This window comes from Mobula birostris, chromosome 6 (genome assembly GCF_030028105.1).
Source record: "Mobula birostris isolate sMobBir1 chromosome 6, sMobBir1.hap1, whole genome shotgun sequence".
NCBI classification, from domain to species: domain Eukaryota; kingdom Metazoa; phylum Chordata; class Chondrichthyes; order Myliobatiformes; family Myliobatidae; genus Mobula; species Mobula birostris.
In genome coordinates, this window is record NC_092375.1 from 186,951,149 (window position 1) to 186,972,474 (window position 21,326).

At 42.7% G+C, this 21,326-nt stretch overlaps 1 protein-coding gene across 1 annotated transcript in view; it reads right to left on the minus strand.

Moving 5' to 3' along the window:
* lrp2a (low density lipoprotein receptor-related protein 2a) overlaps positions 1–21,326 on the minus strand; it is a 405,821-nt gene that overhangs the window by 219,191 nt on the left and 165,304 nt on the right. Inside the window, exons 30-33 of the mRNA XM_072259785.1 lie at positions 15,156–15,319; positions 11,070–11,217; positions 8,824–8,929; positions 6,229–6,406 (exon numbers count right to left, since the gene is read on the minus strand). Of these exons, the coding sequence (XP_072115886.1) occupies positions 6,229–6,406; positions 8,824–8,929; positions 11,070–11,217; positions 15,156–15,319 (596 nt within the window). The remainder of the gene's footprint in view (positions 1–6,228; positions 6,407–8,823; positions 8,930–11,069; positions 11,218–15,155; positions 15,320–21,326) is intronic.

Genomic DNA, 21,326 nt, shown 5'->3' on the forward strand with positions numbered 1-21,326 from the left:
ATGTAGTGCAGTTAGAGATTGGCAAGTATGATGCTTTGTGCATTACTAAATCATGGCTGAAAGAAGATCATAGTTAGGAGCTTAGCATCCAAAGATACACATTGTGTCAAAAGGACTGACAGGCAGGTAGGCAGAGGGTGGAGGTGGCTCAGTTGGTTTAAAAAAAACAAATGAAATCAAGTCGTTCGAAAGGTAACATATGATCTGGAAATGTATAATTTTTATGGGAAGAGTTAAGAAACAACAAGAGTAAAAAGACCCTAATTGGAGTTATATACAGGCCTCCAAAAAGTAGCCAGGATGTGGAGTACAGATTACAATGGGAGATAGAAAAGGTGTGTCAAATGGTCAACATTACAGTAGTCATGAATGATTCCAACATGCAAGTAGATTGGGAAAATCAGGTTGGTGTCGGACCCCAAGAGAAAGAATTTGTAGAATGCCTAGAGCATGGCTTTTTAGAGATGTGTGGTTGAACCCAGTAGGGGAAAAGCAATTCTGGATTGGACATTGTGCAATGAAACAGACTTGAATAGGGAGGTTAAGGTAAAGAAACCGATGGGAAATGGTGATTATAATATTGTGGAATTCACCCTGAAGTTTGAGAGGTAGAAGCTGAAGTCAGATGTATCAGTCTTACAGTGGAGTAAAGAAAATTACTGAGGCATGAGAGAGGAGCTGGCCGAAGTTGATTGAAACGGAACACTAGTAGGAACGATGGAAAATTAGCAATGGCTGGAGTTTCTGGGGGCAATTCGAAAGATGCAGGATAGATGCATCCCAAAGATAAAGTATTCTAAATGGAGGATGACACAATTGTAGCTGAAAAGAGAAGTCAAAGACGGAATAAAAGGAAAAGAGAGAGCATATAATATAATAAAATATTATATTTGGAAAATATTGGGAAGTTAGAGGATTAGGAGTCTTTTAAAAACCAACAGAAGGTAACTGAAAAGCCATAAGCAGAGTAAAGATCAAATGTGAAGGTAAGCTAGGCAATAGTATAAAAGTGGATAACAAAACTTTTTTCAGATATATAAAGAGTTAGAGGTGACAGTGGATATAAGACCAGTGAAAAATTATGCTGGAAATATAACCTCAGGGACAAGGAAATGCTGATGAACTGAGTACGTATTATGCATATGTCTTCACTGTGGAAGATACTAGTAGTATGCCAGGAATTCAAGAATGTCAGGGGCAGAAGTGAGTGAGTTGCAACTACTAAGGAGCAGGTTCTTGGAAAGCTGAAAGTTCTGAAGGTAGATACTGTAAGTCACCTGGACCAGATGGTCTACACTGCAGGGTTCTGAAAGAGGTAGCTGAAGAGATTGTGGAGGCATTAGTGCTGATCTTTCAAAAATCACTAGATTCTGGAATGGATCCAGAGGTCTGGAAATTTGAAAAACTCAGTCCACTCTTTAAGAAGGGAGAGAGGCAGAGAAAGGATGATGTTTTGGAGTACTTGGCACATGATAAAATAGGCCAAAGTCAGCATGGTTTTCTTAAGGGGAAATATTAACTGACAAATCTGTTGGAATTATTTGAGGAAATAACAAGCAGGATAGACAAAGGAGAGTCAGTATATGCTACTTGGATTTTCAGAAGTCATTTGACAAGATCCCGCACATGAGGCTGCTTAATAATCTAAGAACCCACAGTATTACAGGAAAGATACTAACATGGATAGAAGTTTGGCTGACTGGCAGGGGGCAGAGTGTGAATATAGAGCCCTTTTCTGGTTGGCTGCTGGTGACTAGTGGTGTTACAGAGGGCAGTGTTGGAATGTCTTGTTTTCACGTTATATTTCAATGACTTGGATGACAGAATTGACTGCTTTGTGGCCAAGTTTTCCAACGATGCAAAGATAGGTGGAGAAGCCGGTAGCGATGAGGAAATATGGAGTGAGCAGAAGGACTAAGACAGATTGGGAGAGTGGCCAAAGAAGTGGCAGATGCAGTAGGGTGTGGGTAAATGTATGGTCATGCATTTTGCTAGAAGGAATGAAGGCATAGACTATTTTCTATACTGGGAGTAACTTCAAGAATCAGAGGTGCAAATGGATTTTGGAGTCCCTTATCTAAGAAACAATGTGCGAGCATGGAGGGGTTCCAGAGGAGGTTCACCAGAACAATTCCGGGAATGAAAGTGTTAATGTACGATGAGTGTTTGATGACTCTGGGCCTGTGCGCACTGGAGTTCAAACAAATGAGGGAGGATCACATTGAAACCTATCGAATATTGAAAGGCCTAGATAGAATTAACGTGGAGAGGATGTTTCTATCAGTGGGAGTCATGGACCAGAGTGCACAGCCTCAGAATAGAGACACATCCATTTAGAACAGAGAAGAGGAGGAATTTATTTAGCCAGAGTGTAGTGAATCTGTGGAATTCATTGCCAAGGGCAGTTGTGGAGGCCAATTCATTGTATGCAATGGTTGACAGGCTCTTGATTAGTCAGGGTGTCAAAGGTTATGAGGAAAAGACTGGAGAATGAAGTTGAGAAGGAAAATAAATCAGCCATGATGGAATGGAAGAGCAGAGTCAATGGGCTGAATGGACTAATTATGCTCTTAAGTCTTATGATCCTACAAGGTTTTATCTTAAAATTCAATACCAAAATTTTATTCAATTCAATACTACAATTAGTCTGCTTTGATTACCTTTGTAGGCAATGCATTCTAATCACAGCATGTCAGTGAATAAAAAACCCTTTGGTTCTCTCATGTAGCTAATATTGATTATGAAGAGTAATTCATTACTTTAAGATTGTCAGCCTCCTAAGGGCTGGTCATGTGATTAATTGCTCTTTGTGTAGCAACAATATTTTAAAGGAAAATTCAGGGACAGTTTGTGAAGTACCTTTGTATAAATTATGTACCTTTCATGCATCAGTCTGAACACACCAGAATGGACTTAGTTAGAGGTTCAGATCTGAATTATTGTACATCTTGTTTGTCAATCTCTTATAATCGGTGATCTCAGGTCTTCATCCCTTTGTTACAATTTCTCCCACACCAAACTTCATTTTATCTCCCTTTAACCCTCTCTGAAGCAAACAGAACAACTCCAGCCAGTCCACTGCCACTCTTAGTTCGAAGGAGCAAAACCTCATATTCTGGGTAGCCTTCAACCTGATGGCATGAACATCAAAGTATCTAACACATGGGAATTTCTCCCCCTCCCCCTTCTTTCTTTTTCCATGTCTCACTCTGGCTCCCCTCTTATCCCATCTCTTCTCCTCACCTACCTATCACCTCCCTCTGGTACCTCTCCTCCTCCCCTTTCTCGTACTGTCACTCTCCATTCTTACCAGCTTCCTCCTCCTTCAGCCTGTTACCTTTTCCAGCTATCACCTCATAGGAGTAGGGGTGGAATTTGTTCACTGGAAGGAGAAATTGATCTCAATACCATCAGGTTGGAGGCTACCCAGATGGAATATAATGTGTTGCTCCTCCTCTTGTCATATGAGGAGTCCATAGAATGACATATCGAAATGGAAATGGGAATTGGAATTAAACTTTTTGGCCACTGAGAAGTCCCACTTGTGGCAGATGGTGCGGAGGTGCTCAATTGGGTCCCATATTTCAGCAATTTCCACGTACCAAGCACCTCCAAAATGTGTACTGTCACATATGTCTAATTATTCATTCCCTTGAAATATTCCTACTTAGCTTGCATCCTTACCATCTTTATTTCCCTCACCAATTTGGATATATTCCACTGAGGATGGATGACTTCACTACTCTTAGTGCTGCTCTTAAGTATTGTGTTTTAACTATCATCTCTTGTTGGATTTTTCTGTGATTTCTCCTATATTGTGACAGTGGCAATGCTTACATCTGTCTTCACTGAAGACAAATTCTCACTCAGTGAATCACACCCCCCACAAGAAGCTCTTCTTTTAAGCAAATTTTGAGCACCATTCTAAAGAAGGGTCTCAGCTCAAAATGTTAACTATTTCCATAGATGCTGCCTGGCCTGCTGATTTTCTCCAGCATTTTGTGTGTTGTTACTATTAATCTATTATTGCTTCCCTTTTGTATCACATATTAATTCAATCTTAAGGATTGATTTGGCATAACTCTTCAGTTCTCTTTGGTACTTTCCTCATTCAGCTCAACTCTCATTCCTATAAGACACAGGAGCAGAATTAGGCCATTTGGCCCATCGAGCCTGCACCATCACTTCATCACGGTTGATCCATTTTCCTCTCAGCCCCAGTTTTCTGCCTCTCCCTATAACCCTTCACACCCTGACTAATCAAGAATCTATCAACCTCTGCCTTAAATATACCCAATGACTTGGCCTCCACAGTTGCCTGTGGCAACAAGTTCCACAGATTCATCACTCTCTGGCTAAAGAAATTCTTCCTCATCTCCGTTTTAAATGGACGTTCCTTTATGATTATGCTGTGTCCTTTGTACTTAGACTCCCCCACCACAGGAAACATCCTCTCCACGTCCACGTCCACTACATTCAGGCCTTTTATTTGATGGGTTTCAATGAGATCCCCTCTCATTCTTTTGAAATCCAGTGACACTTTTCATATGGTAAGCTCTTCAATCCCAGAATCATTTTCATTAACCTCCTTTGAATCCTCTCCCATAAGCTTGACAAAGATAACACTTTTATTTCTTTATTCTAATCTTCTTGATATGTACTTTTGAATATCAAGGCCTGGTCTGGTGGACCTGAGTTAAGAGGAAAGACTGAAAAGCTTAGGACTTTATTCCCTGGAACATAGAAAATTGAGGGGAGATTTGATTTACATATATAAAGTTATGAAGGGTATATGTAAGGCAAATGAAGGTTTCCACTGAGGTTGGCTAGGATTACAACTAGAGGTCGCGGGTTAAGTGTGAAACATGAAAAGTTTAAGGGGAACATGAGGGAAAATTCTTCACTCAGGGTTGTGAGGGTGTGGAATGAGCTGGTGCACTGAGCTTAATTTCAATGTTAGAGATTAATTTAGACCGGTACATCGGATGGTAGGGTTATGGGTTACCAGGTGCAGGTCAACAGTACTAGGTGGATTAGGTGGGCCAAAGGACCTGTTTCTGTGCTATATTTTTCCATAAATCTATGATTCAACATATCTTCTGAATTAATCTCACTGCAATCTCAGCGTGTGACTTCCCTTTAATTCTTTTGCACATTGGTTGATTGCCACCCAAATGGGTGCAGTCTTTCATTGATTCTATTATGGTTATTGGACTCACTAAGTATGCCTAGTAGAGAATGAATCCCCAAGTTGTATATGGTGATATATATGTAAGTTGAGAATAAATTTAGTTTGAACTTTGATTTATAAGGAGCCACTGGACAGGCTGAAACTATTTTCCTTGGAGTGCAGGAAAATGAGAGCTGAACTTATAAAGTAGGAGTTCCCAGCCTGCTTTATGCCATAAAGCCTTACCACTAACCAAAGGATCTGTGGACCCCCCGGTTGGGAACCCCTGTTATGGAGGCATTTGCACTTTCGAGGGGGATAGACAAGATGAATGCACTCAGTGATTATCCCAGGGTTGGGCAATCGAGAACAGGAGAGCAGAGGTGAGAGAGAAACAGTTAAGTAGGAACTTGTGAGGCATTTTTTAAAATTACACAGAGGGTGTATGTATATGGAATATGCTCTCAGAGGAAGTAGTTGTACAGAGCCAATAACAACCTTTAAAAGACAGTTGGATAGGTACAGCATGTGGATCAAAAGATTATAGGACAGGGGTTCCCAACCATTTTTATGCAATGGACCAATACCATTAAGCAAAGGGTCTGTGGACCCCAGGTTGGGAACCCCTGGTTTAGAGGGACATGCAGCAAACATGGGTGATGAGACTAGGTTGGATGGGCATCTTGGTCAACAGCTTCAGTGGTGTATGACTCTATGACTCTAGTCAGCCTCCTGATAAATACAGTTGCAGTCATATTTTTATTGTTCCATGCCTAAAATACAGAAGAATCAGGAAACATTATTATAATTGCTTAACCTAAACCTTTTACCCCCCTCCCCAGAAGTGATAGAATCAAGATGGTTTTGAGGTAATGTCTTTTTGTTTTGGTGAAACCATTCGAGAAATAGCACAAAGGCACCAAGAAAGAAGCTGTTTATGCTTTATTATGTTACTACTGATTTCATATATATCTGGAAACAGACGTAGATGTTCTTTTGAAATTTTATGACGAATATACTTATTCTAAATGTGTGTTATTCAGATGGAAGATACATACCATACCCGTACTAGAAATGGACCAGTACAGCTTCCGTTCCTTGATGTCAATCGTGATAAACTCAACATGATCCAGGTTATTTGTGAAGAGGACCCTCGCATTGGAACCATCCATATTGGCACTGGCAATCTTTGCAGGGACTCCATTCTCTGTACCTTGGTCAGTCCAGTATAGCTTCCTGAAAATGTTTTGTACACCACTCTCAGTTATTCTGTATATTCCATCATCGATTAGAATATGGAAAATTTCAACACACAAATATTCAATTAGATTGTTAAAGATTTACTGTGTCACAAAAACATGAGCATTGTAACAAATTGTAGATTTTGCCCTGGCACCAATTTATAAATAGATTAAATTCATGATGTCTCAATTACTTCCTCCGAATGAGATACAAAATGCCACAAGCGGCATAGACTGGAGAGGTGTGCTGAAACACTAATAACTCAGGATGTCCACATTGACCCACATGTGTGCACATCCTGATTAAAGCAAGAGGGCTTTCTGCTGTTTTCTAATCCATTCCAGAATCAAAGGGTCATAGCTTTAAGCAGGAATGAGGAAGCAATCTTTGCAGCATGATTTTAGATCCTGTCAATCTTTGTCTTGTTTGGATGAAAACCAATGACTATTTTCACCTTAAAAGATCTATTACTGTACATATTAACAAAGCCAAATTAATCACTTCTATTGCAACTATGCATATCAAAATGAATGTACCTGAGTATATACACCATGGGTTCCCAACCTGGGCTCCACGGACCTCTTGATTAATGGTATTGATACATGGCATAAAAAAGGTTGGGAATCCCTGATATAAAGTTTAATTTGTATTTGTTAGTTTGTAAAGGTTGATGCTGATGCAAACACAAATCTGCATGATTATTTAAGATATATGCATTTTATTGCTCTGTCTCATCAGGTGCTTTTAATGAGATCTATCTTCTGAGCATCTGAAGAGAAGTGGAAAATGCCCATCTATACTCACATCCTTCTGCAGATAATACAGTAGAGAACATCCTGACATTCTGCATCAGTGGAAAATGTATGGAAATGTACAGTGGTGGAGAAGAAGGCTCTACAATGGGTAGTCAAAACTTCCCAGTGTATCACTGGACATATATACAGAAAGAGGCCGGAAAAGGGCAGTAACACCAAGGATCCCACTCACCCTGTTCATGAACTGTTTGTCCCACTCCCATCAGGGAGGAGGCTACATAGCATCCATGCCTGGACCGCCATATATCAAAACACAGACTTTCCCCAAACAGTGGTGGGTCCACATCCCCCCACTACCATTACTTCGTCAGTTTCTGTCAGAGTCACCTTATGTACAAAAACTCCTGTGCCAAGCGCAGGATTTTCTGGACATACAATCTATGTACAGTCTAAGCTATTTTGTGTATTTATATTTATAGTGTGCTTTCTTCATTGTGTTCTTTATCTTAATCATGTTTTTTGTGCATCATTGGATATGGAGTTATGATTATTTTATTTTCCCTTACACTTGTGTACAGGAAATTATGTTAAACAACCTGAATTTTGAATATCTTGACTAGTTAAGTAGGTATCAATACTGATATTCTTTTCAATAAGAAGAATTGACTATTAACATGGCACTAGGGGTTTCCATATTTGGAAATAGTAGACTTTTGTGGAGATAGTATATTTATATTGTGACTGAAGTGAATTCATTCATTAGCTTGTATATTGTTATGTAAAACAGACTTGACAATACTGGATTCTGTCTGTGTGTGTGTGTGTGTGTGTATGAATGAGATCTCCCTAATTTTTCCTACAAATTCTGGCCTCAAGATAGTGTCTGTATTTAACCACTCCACCATCAGCAGCTTTGCCATCAGTTGCCAAACTACTGAGGTCAAAAAAATTCTATCTCACTAGTCTGGTTCCTTCCCCTTAGAAATCATTTTAGATCCTTCCTTGTCTTGTTTAGATAAAGCTCACCTACCTAGCTGCTTTTGTGACGTGACACCTAATTTCCATTAGTAAGACTGCAGTGAAGTACACCTGATTGGCTTGCCATGCCTTTGAGTCGATTTACATACAATAATTGCTTGAACACAGGAGTCAAGTCTTTTCATGGATGAATAGATAGAGGTCATGCCTCAACAGTCTTTTCCCTCATCATACTGATTATATTATTTAGCAATACAGCGCAGAGTAGTCCCTTCCAGCACTTCGAGCCATGCCCCCCACCCCGACAAACCCGATTAACTCTAACCTGATCACGGGACACTTTACAATGAGCAATTAACCTACCTGGTAAGTCTTTGGACTGTGGGAGGGAGCTGGAGGACCCGGAGAAAGCCCACACATTCCATGGGGAGGACGTACAGAGACACCTTACAGATCAGCACCAGAACTGAGCTCTGAACTCTGGAACACCCTGAGCTGTAATAGTGCCGTGCTAACTGTTACACTGCCGTGCTGCCTGATTCATTTTATGTTTTTTTTAGGAGCAAAACAAGTGATGCTGCATGTTAACATTCAAATATTTTGCACTATGCAAAAACAAAAGTTTCGAATTTTCAAATGGTACATTTCAATTTCTACAAAAATTAAACTTTCACTCACCCTTTAGCTGGATTCACCACAATACCAACAGGTGACCCAACACCACTCCTTTGCCCATTATTGGTCAGTATTGTCTTTTTGTACTTGACATCGCCTTGCACTTTAACTACCTGAAAGGAAAGAAATTATTACAGGAAAACACACACAACAAATAATTACAAACGCAAACGCAAGGAAATCTGCAGATGCTAGAATTTCAAGCAACACACATAAAGGTTGCTGGTGAACGCAGCAGGCCAGGCAGCATCTCTAGGAAGAGGTACAGTCGATGTTTCGGGCCAAGACCCTTCGCCGGGGCTAACTGAAAGAAGAGCTAGTAAGAGATTTAAAATAATTACAAGTCTGCTTTTGTATCGTAATGTCAATGCTTCAAAAGAATATTAGAACTCATGTCCACATGTCCCATGGCAGCTCGGTAATAAAATATTCCCTCTGCCATTTTATATTGTATTTTTAATGTAAATTGAATATAGCACAAGACATTTTATGGATTTATTTAGCAATACAGTGTAGAGTAGGCCCTTCTGGTCCTTCAAGCCACACCGCCCCAATGAAAAACCCTGTTAACTCTTACTTAATCTCGGGACACTTTTCAATAACCAATTAATCTACCTGGTTTGTCTTTGGACTGTGGGAGGAAACCGAGCACCCATACAAAATCCACACATTCTGCAGAGACTCCTTATAGACAGTTCTGGAATCGAACTCCAAACTCTAGGACACCATGAGCAAGAATAGTGTCGCACTAACCACTACTTATAGTAGTACACTTATAGTTACTAAAAGTACTAACATGTACTTATAAGAAAATTGAAATAATTCTACAACAGGTGTTCCCAACTTTTTTTATGCCATGGACATAAAGCAGGGAGTCCATGCACCCCAGGTTGGGAACCCCTTTTCTAGAGCTATTTTATAATCATCCCTCTGACCAATGTTTTTCATGATTTTAAATTTAGTTGAGAAGGAAAAAAATCAAAGCAGTCAAGAAAAAGTTAGAAATGGGGAAGGGAATAGAAGGTTGGATTATCCTGTTTAAATGAAAGGGAAGGTGAATGCAGTTTAAGCTGAGCAGGAAAAAGGCGGCTACATGTTAACATTAAGGAAACACTGATAGATTTGTTGTGTCCAATGCCACAATTCAATCAGCGGTTTAAAATTTTGTTTAGTAATGCAAATGAGGCTTATTTCCAATCATACTAAACAAAATTTTCATTTATTTGACTATTAGATTTTATGTCCTTCACACAAGAGATTTATTGACTAAAAGCCTAAGTTACGTTTGATGTTTCTGCAAATTATTTAAATTAACAGTCATCTAAGTTGGCTTTCTATCAATGGCTCTGTGACCATATTAGGTAGATCTGCTTGTTAATGCAGAAATGTAATCAGCCAATCACATGACAGCAACTCAATGCAGCGAAGCATGCAGACATGATCAAGTGGTTCAGTTGTTGTTAAGACCAAGCACCAGAATGGGGAACAAAAAAAATCTAAGTGACTTTGACCATAAACTGATTGTTGGTGCCAGACAGAGTGGTTTGAGTATCTCAGAAATTGCTGATCTTCTGGATTGTCATGTACAATAGTCTCCAGAGTTTACAGAGAATGGTGCAAGAAACAAAAAAAAACATCCAGTGAGTGGCAGTTCTGTGGGTGCAAATGGCTTGTTAACGAGAGAGGACAGAAGAAAATGGCCAGACTGGTTCAAGCTGACAGGACGGTGAAAGTAACTCAAACAGCCACATGTTACAAAAGTGGTCTGCAGAAGAACATCTCTGAACACGCATGTCGAGCCTTGGAGTGGATGGGCTACAGCAGCTGAAGACCACACCAGGTTCCACTCCTGTACCTATTAAAGCGGCTAGGAAAGTGTATGTTGCTAAGAGTCAAAATAAGAACAATCATTTTAAAATATTATCAAGTCACATTTGTGAAAGAATCAACTTATAGACAAAAGTTAAGTTTCAAATCAAACATTTCCAAAAGGAGCACCAGAATCATAATGGTATAAAAATTAACTATTTACACCAGAGGTTCCCAACCTTTTTTATGCCATGGACCCCTACCATTAACTGGTCTAGAGTAATATAATAATCCAATTTGCATATCAGCAGGTAGGTTGGATTAAGTTATATTTCAAGAATTATTATAATGAAATTTTGGAATTTAAAATTTATGCATTTGTAATTATATTAGTGCTAAATGTTAATTTTCTATGTGAATTCATACCCATTTAAGCATACTAACCTCAATGGACTGTTGGTCGAAGTTGGTATAGTAAAGGTTCATTGAAATCCAGTCAAAAGCCAAACCCATAGGGGAACCAATGATGGAAGCTGGGGCAAACACTGTCCTATTGGTCCCATCTAACTTCACACGGTGAATTTCTCCCTAAAGACATATAAATCAGAGTAAGGAAAATCCGCACAGCCTCCAAGTTCAATGTTCAAAGTAAATGTATTCTCAAAGTAGATATATGTCACCATATACAACACTGAGATGCACTTCCTTGCAGGCATACTCAATAAATCTACGATAGAACAATAACTATAACAGAATCAATGAAAGACCATACTAACTTTGCCGCTCAAACAGTGTAGAAAAGACAACAAACTGCACAAGTACAAGAAAGAAAGAAATAATAATGAGAAGAAATAAAAGCAATACAGACAAAATGCTTGAAAAACTCGACAGGTCAGGCAACACCTATGGAAAAACATAAGCAGTCAACGTTTCGGGCCAAGACCCTTAATCAGGATTTATTCCTCTGTATAGATGCTGCCTGATCTGCTGAGTTCCTCCAACATTTTGTGCATGCTGCTCTGGATTTCCAACATCTACAGAATCTATTATGTTTATGAAGGAGGGTCAGTTCAGATTTGTACAAGTGCATACAAGGCAAAACAAACAAGATGCATGAGGAATTCAGCAGGTCAGGCAGGCAGCATCTATTGAAAAGATGGTCGACGTTTTGGACTGAGACCCTTCTTCAGGTGGGGAAAGGAAGGAGGAAGACACCAGAATAAAAAGACAAGGGGAGGGGAAAGGGGATAGCTATAAGGTGATGGGTGAAGCCCAGTGGATGGGAAAGATAAAGGGCTGGAGAAGAAAGAATCTGATAGGACAGGAGAGTGGACCATGGGAGTAAGGGTAGGAGGAGGGACCCAGGGGGAAGTATAGCAGGAAAGAATAAGTAAAAGGTCAGAGTAGGAAATAAGGGAAGGGTGTGGGGCGGTGGAGTTTTGTTCAATGGAAGGAGAAATTGATATTCATAACATCAGATTGGAGAGTAGCCAGAAGGAATATAAGGCCGGCCTCAGTTTGCACAAGAGGAGGTCATGGTCAGACATATTGGAAAGATCACAGTCGTAGTCATACTTTATTGATCCCGAGGGAAATTGGTTTTCGTTACAGTTGCACCATAAATAATTAAATAGTAATAAAACCATAAATAATTAAATAGTAATGTGTAAATTATGCCAGGAAATAAGTCCAGGACCAGCCTATTGGCTCAGGGTGTCTGACCCTCCAAGGAAGGAGTTGTAAAGTTTGATGGCCACAGGCAGGAATGACTTCCTATGATGCTCAGTGTTGCATCTCGGTGGAATGAGTCTCTAGCTGAATGTACTCCTGTGCCCAATCAGTCCATTATGTAGTGGATGGGAGGCATTGTCCAAGATGGCATGCAACTTGGACAGCATCCTCTTTTCAGACACCACCGTCAGATTCAGGTCTGTCAGTTATTCATGAGTACTTTTTAGGATCACTAACTCTTTGAATCAATGCTAGACTTTGTAAAATCTGCTTCGCACTGCATAAGTGGGGGCTAAGCATAACTGTAAGGTAATTAAGCTCTTCCAAACAATGCACATCTTTAATTATCATATCTCTTCCAGATGCCACTGCAATTTCTTTTCAGAATGTGTTCAAAGAAGATAGTATTAGCATGATTAGATTTAGAGTCATAGTCATCGAAAATTAGAGCACAGAAACAGGCCCCTCAGCCCATCTAGTCTGTGCCGACCATTTAAACTGCCTACTCCCAGACCAGAGCCCTCCACACCCCTCCCATCCATGTACAGTACCAATCTAACTTCTCTTAAACGTTGAAATTGAAACTGTATCCACCACTCGCATTGGCAGCTCATTCCACACTCTCACCACTCTCCCAGTGAAGATGGTTCCTCACATGTTCTCCTTTAACATTTCAACTTTCACCCCTAACCATGACCTCTAATTGTAGTCCCACCAAACCTCAGTGGAATTACAAACAAAAGAAAATCTGCAGGTGCTGGAAATCCAAGCAACACACACAAAATGTTGGAGGAACTCAGCAGGCCAGGAGGCATCGATGGAGAACGGTACAGTCGATGTTTCAGGCCCAGACCCTTCACCAGGGTTGGGGGAAAAAAAGATGAAGAGTCAGAGTTAGAAGATGGGGGGAGGGGAGAAAGAGACACAAGGATATAGGTGAAACTGGGTGGGGGGAATGGGTGAAGTAAAGAGCTGGGAAGCTGATTGTTGAAAGTGATACAGAGCTGGAGAAGGGGGTATCTGATAGGAGAGGACTAAAGGCCATAGAGGAAAAAAGGGGGAGGAGCACCAGAGAGAGGTAAGGAGATAAGGTGAGAGAGTGAAATGGGAACGGGGAATGGTGAAGTGTGGGGGGGCATCACCGGATGTTCAAGAAATTGATGATCATGACATCAGGTTTAATTCCACTTCCCATTCCCATTCCAACACGTCAGTCCATGGCTTCCTCTACTGTCACGATGAGGCCACACTTAGGTTGGAGGAGCAACACCTTATATTCGTCTGTGTAGCCTACAACCTGATGGCATGAACATTGATTTCTCGAGCGTCCAGTAACGCTGCCTCTCTCCCCTTCACCATTCCCCATTCCCATTTCCCTCTCTCAATTTATCTCGTTGCCTGCCCATCGCCTGCATCTGGTGCTCCTCCCCTTTACTTTCTTCCATGGCCTTCGGTCCTCTCCTATCACATTCCCCCCTCTCCCACCCTTTACCTCTTTCACTAATCAATTTCACAACCCTTTACTTCACTTGTCCACCACCCCCTCGATTTCACCTATTACCTTGTGCTTCTTCCTCTCCTCCCCTCACCTTCTTACTCTGACTCCTCATCTTGTTTTCTCCAATCCTGATGAAGGGTCTCAGCCCAAAACGTCAACTGTTTACTCTTGTCCATCGATACTGCCTGGCCTGCTGAGTTCCTCCAACATTTTGTGTGTGTTGCTCCATAGAAAAAGCCTGCTTGCATTTACCTATCTATAAGACTCATAATTTTTGTATACCTCTATCAAATGTCCCCTCAATATTCTACATTCTAGGGAATAAAATTCTAACTTATTCAATCTTTCCTGACAACTCAGGTCCACCAGTCCCAGCAATATCTCTGTAAATTTTCTCTGTACTCTTTCAACCTTTCCTGAAGATAAGTGGTCTGTATACAGTGCTAATTAACCCAACAACCCACACATTTTTGGGAAGTTGGAGGAAATCTACTTGGTCTTAGGAAGCCCATGTAACTCCAGGCTTGAGATTATAGATGCTGGAAACCTGGAGGATCTAAATGGTCAGGTAGCATCTACGGAAGGAAATGAATGGGCATTGTTTTGGGTCGAGACCTTTTACCTTTTACCTGGACTGGAAAGAGGGGAGAGAGCTAGTACAAAATGGTGGAGGGAAGGGGAACAGCAAGAGTGTCAGGTGACAACTGAAAGGTGCTAAGTGAGGGCTGAAAGGGGGAGGTGGGAATGATGTCAAAAGCTGGGAGGTGAGAGGAGGAAGTGGCAAAGGGCTGAAGATGATGGAATCTGATCGGAGAGGACAGTGGAGCGTGGAATAAAGGGAAAGAGGTGGGGAGGAGTATATGGTTCATTTCCAGGAGTTCTTCCAGCACTTTGTGACAATATCGAACGTCATAATTGACTCAGGCTACTGGAACTGTGAGGCAGCAGCTGCACCACTGTGGGAGAAAGTAAGTGCATCCTTGAAATTCGGTGCTTGATGTGCACCTTGAGCTCTTCTGAGGAAGATATCATTTTCCAGTTAGATCCTGTTTGGGTGCCTCTCTGAAGCATCTGAGCTGAAATGGAAAGCTCAGTAAAATGGCCATTTGACTGAAGCATCCTCAGTTAACGATAGTTGATTTGGCCTCAGCTCACCCGGAACAGTGAAGAACATGGCACCTATTTAGCAAACGTAAACTGGTAATGCAATGAGAACGTTCAATGTTACCCATTTGTCATTACTTTCCAATTTTAAGTTTGTTTCAGATTCAGTCACAAATCCTACATTTGTACTTACTGGATGCTCGACCCAATACATCATATTGTCTTCATCAAAATCAACATCAAAACCATTCTGAACTCCTGCTATTGGAACCATGGCATCACTAGTTTTGTCATCAGGGTTCAGGGAAATGCCAAAGATGATGCTGTTTTTCACAACAATTAGGAAAGGTTCTTCATCTGAGGATGATGAAAGAAAGTAAGTTCAAAAGTTGGTGGATATTTCAGAATCTTAACAAAACCTGAATTTGTACCAAAGACAACAAGGGCAAAACAAAGTTGAAGCAGAGTTCGGCTATCTAGACCCAACCCATACCACAAACTGCACCAGCTTTCAATAAGAGCATGACTGGACTGATGCTGCAGTAGAAATTTCCTCCTTTTGCAATAAATAAGTGTGAAAACAAACTAGGACCACCCATCAGCATTTTTAAAAATTCTTAATACATACTATATATGAGTCATTATACAGTGTCAGAGAAAATAATTTGCTGACTGTTGGACAAAAGTTATCAACTGAACTTACATTAATAAATTGGGCCAAGGAACTGTGTTTGAGACAAAAACAGTGAATTGTCAATCACCATAAAACTACCTCAGAGGACGAGAAAATATTATTGTACGCACACCACCCTCAAGCTGGAGGAGCAACATCTCGTATTCTGTCTGGGTACTCTCCAAGCTGATGCCATGAATATCGATTTCTCCTTCTGGTGAACAAACCCCGCCTCCTTCTATTCCCCACTCTGACCTTTTACTACTACTCATCTGCTAATTACTTCCCTTTTTCCTATTGTCCACTCTCCCCTATCAGATTCTTTCTTCCCTAGCCCATGACCTTTCTTACCCACCTGGATTCACTAATCACCTTCCAGCTAGCCTCTTACCCCCCAACCCTCGACCTTTTAATTCAGGTGTATCACCCCTTCCCTCTTAGTCCTGCTGAAGGGTCTTGACCCGAAACGTTGACTGTTTAGTCTTTTCCATACATGCTGCCTGACCTACTGAATTCCTCCAACATTTTGTGTGTTGTTATGTATGCACTTGTGCAAATCTGAACTGACCCTCCTTCATAAACACAAAACATTCTGTAGATGTTGGAAATGCAGAGCAACACAGCAACACTGCTGGAGGAGCTCAGCAGATCAGACAGTATCTATAGAGAAGAATAAATCCTGATGAAGGATTCCAGTTTGAAATGTCAACTGTTTATTCCTCTCTATTGATGCTGCCTGAGCTGCTGAGTTCCTCCTGCATTTTGTGTGTGACCATTCTTCACACTTCATTTTGAAACACAGTTCAAAAAAACATTTCCTCTGATCATCACTGAAAACAAAAAAAAATTGCATCTAACACTCTCCAGTTGCATTACATCTTGCAAAATTACTTTGACCCTGCACTTCATTTAAATGCATCTGCAGTATCTATCCCTCATCCATGCAGCAGTTCAGCTGCATCATTGGGTATATGCAGTACTGTGCAGAAGTCTTTAGCTAGGATGCCTAAGACTTTTGCAGAGTACTGTATTTGTCAACGTGCAGCAGAGAGTGGGGTTGTAAACCTGAAGGAACAAAGGATGCTGGGAATGGTGAAGGGGTGCGGCATGGGTACAGACATACCCAGCCCTGAGACAGTCTAATGTGCATAAGTTGGAGCTTATGGTTTTCCTTTCGCCGATCCTCCTTTGATCTCCCCGGCTTTGTCGGCTCTTGGCCCCACTCCGGGTCGAGCCCGATGACCTCTTCTATGGTTACACTAGCCTTGTATTTTTCTAAGCTCCCTGTACCTATCCAGGAGTCTCTTAAAAGATCCTATCGTATCCGCCTCCATCGCCACCACCGGCAGCCCATTCCATACACTCACCACTCTCTGCATAAAAACTTACCCAACATCTCCTCTATACCTGCTTCCAAGCACCTTAAAACTATGCCCTCTCGTGCTAGCCATTTCAGGCCTGGGGAGAAAGCCTCTGACTATCCACATAATCAAGGCCTCTCATCATCTTATACGCCTCTTTCAGGTCACCTCTCATCCTCCATCACTCCAAGGAGGAAAGGCCGAGTTCACTCAACCTATTCTCATAAGGCATGGTCTCCAATCCAGGCAACATCCTTGTAAGTCTCCTCTGCACCCTTTCTCTGGTTTCCACATCCTTCTTGTAGTGAGGTGACCAGAACTGAGCATAGTACTCCAAGTGGGGTCTGACTAGGGTCCTATATAGCTGCAACATTACCTCTCGGCTCCTAAACTCAATCCCACGATTAATGAAGGCCAATACACAGTGCCTCCTTAACTACAGAGTGTGACGAGAATACACATAGATAAGATATTAGCTGTCCTGTGTGATCAGCAGTTGGTCTGCCACCTGTCCTCAGGGAGGAAGGAGAGATATGGAACAATGAAGCAGCATGTGGAGATGTTAATGAAGGAGCCATCAGTCTGGGTATTGCCAAGATCGGCTCCCCCTTTGAACCCTGAACTGTTTGAAGTGATGGACAGGTGATACCCCAGCAGGGGGATAAAAAGGGACAGGTTCGCTAAGGCAGGACACACGACACCCGAGGTAACGAGACCCTGGAAGCGGTGCGCCTCTCACGAGTCGGTGGGAAGTACCGGACAACGCACAGGGTGGAAAGGTACGATCAGCGGGAACCCGGTGTGTGTCCGCCCTTGCTTGGGTGCCGAGTTCACTGCAGAGGATCGACCGCATCTGGAGGAGGGGTCACAGTCAGTGACCTCAGGTGACATCACCAAGGACCTGCCCAAAAGCTGCTTGTGAGCCATATCGCCGGTCTGTGAGTGGAAGCCATGTCTGAATGATCAGTCGTTCCCGTTCTCTCTCTCCCTCCCCCCACGTTGTCCATCGCCATGGCAACGATTACTGCGAACTGAACTAAATTGGACTGAACTTTTGTGTCACTTTGAAATTTGGTCATTTACCCCTAGACGATAGAGCTTGATTGATGCTGTTATCTTACTTCTGTGCACATGTGTAGTTATCATTGCTGAACTGTTGCATTTATTATCCTTTCGATTACTGTGTTGCTTGTTTCTTTAATAAAACTTTCTTAGTTCTAGTAATCTAGACTCCAACTGAGTGATCCATTTCTGCTGGTTTGGCAACCCAGTTACGGGGTACGTAACATAAGTGGGGTTCTCGTCCGGGATTTTGAACGCTAAATTTGGGACGGAGTAAATTGGTTGGGCTAAAATTCCCGAAAGAAAGAAAAAACAAACAGCAGAAATGGAGGCTGAGGAATTTATAAAGGCACCGACCTTGGAGGCACTAGAGGATGCCAGGAAATTGGAATTAGTAGCTGTGGCCAAACGGTTGAATCTTGCTAAGGTGAAGTCAACAATGAGGAGAGAGGAGATACACAGAGCTATTGTAGAGCACTATGTATCTAAAGGTGTGTTTCCCCAAGGCGAGCTGGGGGTGGTGTCTATTGAAAAACCTGCTGGACAGGTACAGGTACAGGTACAGCTTGAAAAACTGAGACTCGAGCACGAGTTCCGGGTACGACAGTTGGAGCGAGAAGAGAAAGAGAGGGACAGACAGTTGGAGAGAGAGGAGAAAGAGAAGGACAGACAGTTGGAGAGAGAGGAGAAACAGAGGGAAAGGGAATTCGAATTGGAGAAGTTAAGGTTAAGGGCAGAGCAGGGGCTCGTGCCGAACCAAGGTGGAGGGTTCCGGGCGACCCAGGAGGTTAGGCTGGTTCCCCCATTTGACGATACCGACGTGGATCGGTACTTTCTCCACTTCGAAAAAGTGGCTATAAGTCAGGACTGGCCGAGGGATAAGTGGGTTGTCTTACTTCAGAGTGTACTGAAAGGGAAAGCCCAAGAAGCTTACTCCGCTTTGTCCGCGGAAGATGCCCAGAGGTATGAGGTGGTAAAAGAGGCCATCCTCAGGATTTATGAGTTGGTCCCGGAGGCATACCAGCAGAGGTTCCGGAGTGCGAGGAAGCAGTGGACCGCACGTATTTGGAGTTTGCCCGTGAGATGCAGACATATTGTGAGCATTGGTGCGCCTCGAAGGGGGTAGAGGGGGATTATGACAGCTGATCCTGATTGGGCAGTTTAAAGGTTGTGTCCCTGAGGGTATGAGACCCTACCTCAATGAGAAAGAGGCAGCCACGTTAGCTGCAACTGCTAAGTTAGCGGATGAGTATGCGTTGACACATAAAATGAAGGTTGCCCCGAGTAAAAGGCTACCAGAAGGGTAGTCAGGACGGCGGGGAGAGTCCGCCGGAAAAGTCAGAAAGTAAGCCGGGGACTAGTGAGAAGGATAAGGTAGACCGGGAGCAGTCTGGCAGGAAGTCTCCTGGGGTCGTCTGTTATAATTGTGGGAAAGCCGGACACTTTGCGTCCAGGTGCTTTGCCCCAAGGAAGGAGACGGGGAAAGGAAAAGCGGAAATTTTGAATGGCTGTATCGAGCTGTTAAGCGAACCGCTAGGGAAGGACAGGTCTGAAAAAGTTCAGGAGGGCGCGAGAAGTTTATCTCGGCCGGATTGGTGTCAGTGAAGGAGGGGTTAAAACCAGTTCCAGTGCGGATCTGGAGAGACACGGGAGCGTGTCAGTCACTAATACTGAAGAGTGTATTAGAGTTTAGCTCAGAGACCCAGACTGGGGAGGTAGAGGTCAAAGGTGTTGGGGAAGGGACAGAGTCAGTCCATTTGCACCAGATACACTTACAAAGCAACCTGGTCTCTGGACAAGTCACAATCGGGGTGAGGTCTGAATTACCGATGAAAGGCGTGGAAGTCTTGCTCGGTAATGACATCGCCGGGGGAATCGTGTTCCCAGTCGTGAGATTGACAGGTCAGTCTGCCAGCATTGAGGCCCCGCCCCTGGACTCACAGGTTCATCACGGGACCGCGGTAGTAAATTTAGCTGACACGTTTCTGCCAACCTTGTACGAGAAGAGGGTAGAAAATGGAAAGAAAGAGTGTAGTGAGACAAGAGGCAGTGAGGGAGCTGGGGCAGACGTAGCAGTAGCCAGGAAAGAATTTGTGCAGACGCAGGAGCGAGACGAGGGGCTGATGGTTTCGGCAGAGACAGCTCTCTCTGACACAGCTCTAACAAGGAAACTAGTAGGCTATTGTGCAGAGGAGGAAGTGCTAAGGAAGAAAGGGAGACCAAGTACAGTACCCGTAGATGAGGAGTAGGGGGTGGTGCTAAAGAGTTATGGGGATGAGGTTTTTAACATGGCCCACGAGGTACCCCCTGGTGGACATTTTGCGGTGCTGGAAGAAACAGTTGGTGGAATCATGAAAGAGGTTTACCGGCTGCCCAGGGGGAAGGATGTTATTGATCATGACCGACGCGAACTGAGACGGTCACAGGCTTTTGATGTGCTAACAAACCTAGTCGGTGTTAGCGTGGAAATCAATGAAGCTAGGGGCCCCCGATAGAGAAAAAAACCATTTTGAAAAGATCAGTATGGGATCGATCAGATGGGAGAAGGCTATTGTTTTGGCCAGGTCTACTGATAAAGTCTCTCCCTTAATCCCCGAACAAAGCGACTCTTTAGGAGTAATTAAACGACTCGCACCCGTGTGGTTGATTGTCCCGAGGCAATGCAAAGAACTGGGACGTTGGGTGATGTCTGTTACAATAGGGCAGCCTAGCAAACAACAGCCATATATAATAAGTAATTCAGTGACTAAAGGGCTGATGAACACAGAGGTGTGTATTGGCAATTTAATACGGCTGTCTGAAGCCAGCTTGATAGTGAACCTTGGAAAAAATGAATTCGGCCACACGAGGGTCACTTACCTGGGAATTGTGGTGAGACAGGGGCAGCTGGCAGCGATGCAAGCTACAGTGCAGGCTATCGCTGACCTCCCAACCCTGACAGACAAGAGGGCCCTCAGAAGGCTCTTGGAGATGGTGGGGTACCGTAGGAAGTTTTGCAATAACTCTGCGGTCACTACCCCTCCCCCTCGAAGAAAACTGAGTCGGAATGGGACGACCCTTGTTATTGTGGTCCGGGACAAAACCAAATGAGAGGTTACATTGATCGAAATTCATCAGTGTTTTTGGCCACTATGAAGTTTGCTGAGTTGGAGCCTGGTCTAAGGGATTATTAATAACACATGTAAAAGGAACAGAAAATGCGATGACTGTCTGTCAAAGGTGTTGACAACTTCAAACTCGCTGTGTTAGCCAAATAGCTGATAAAGAC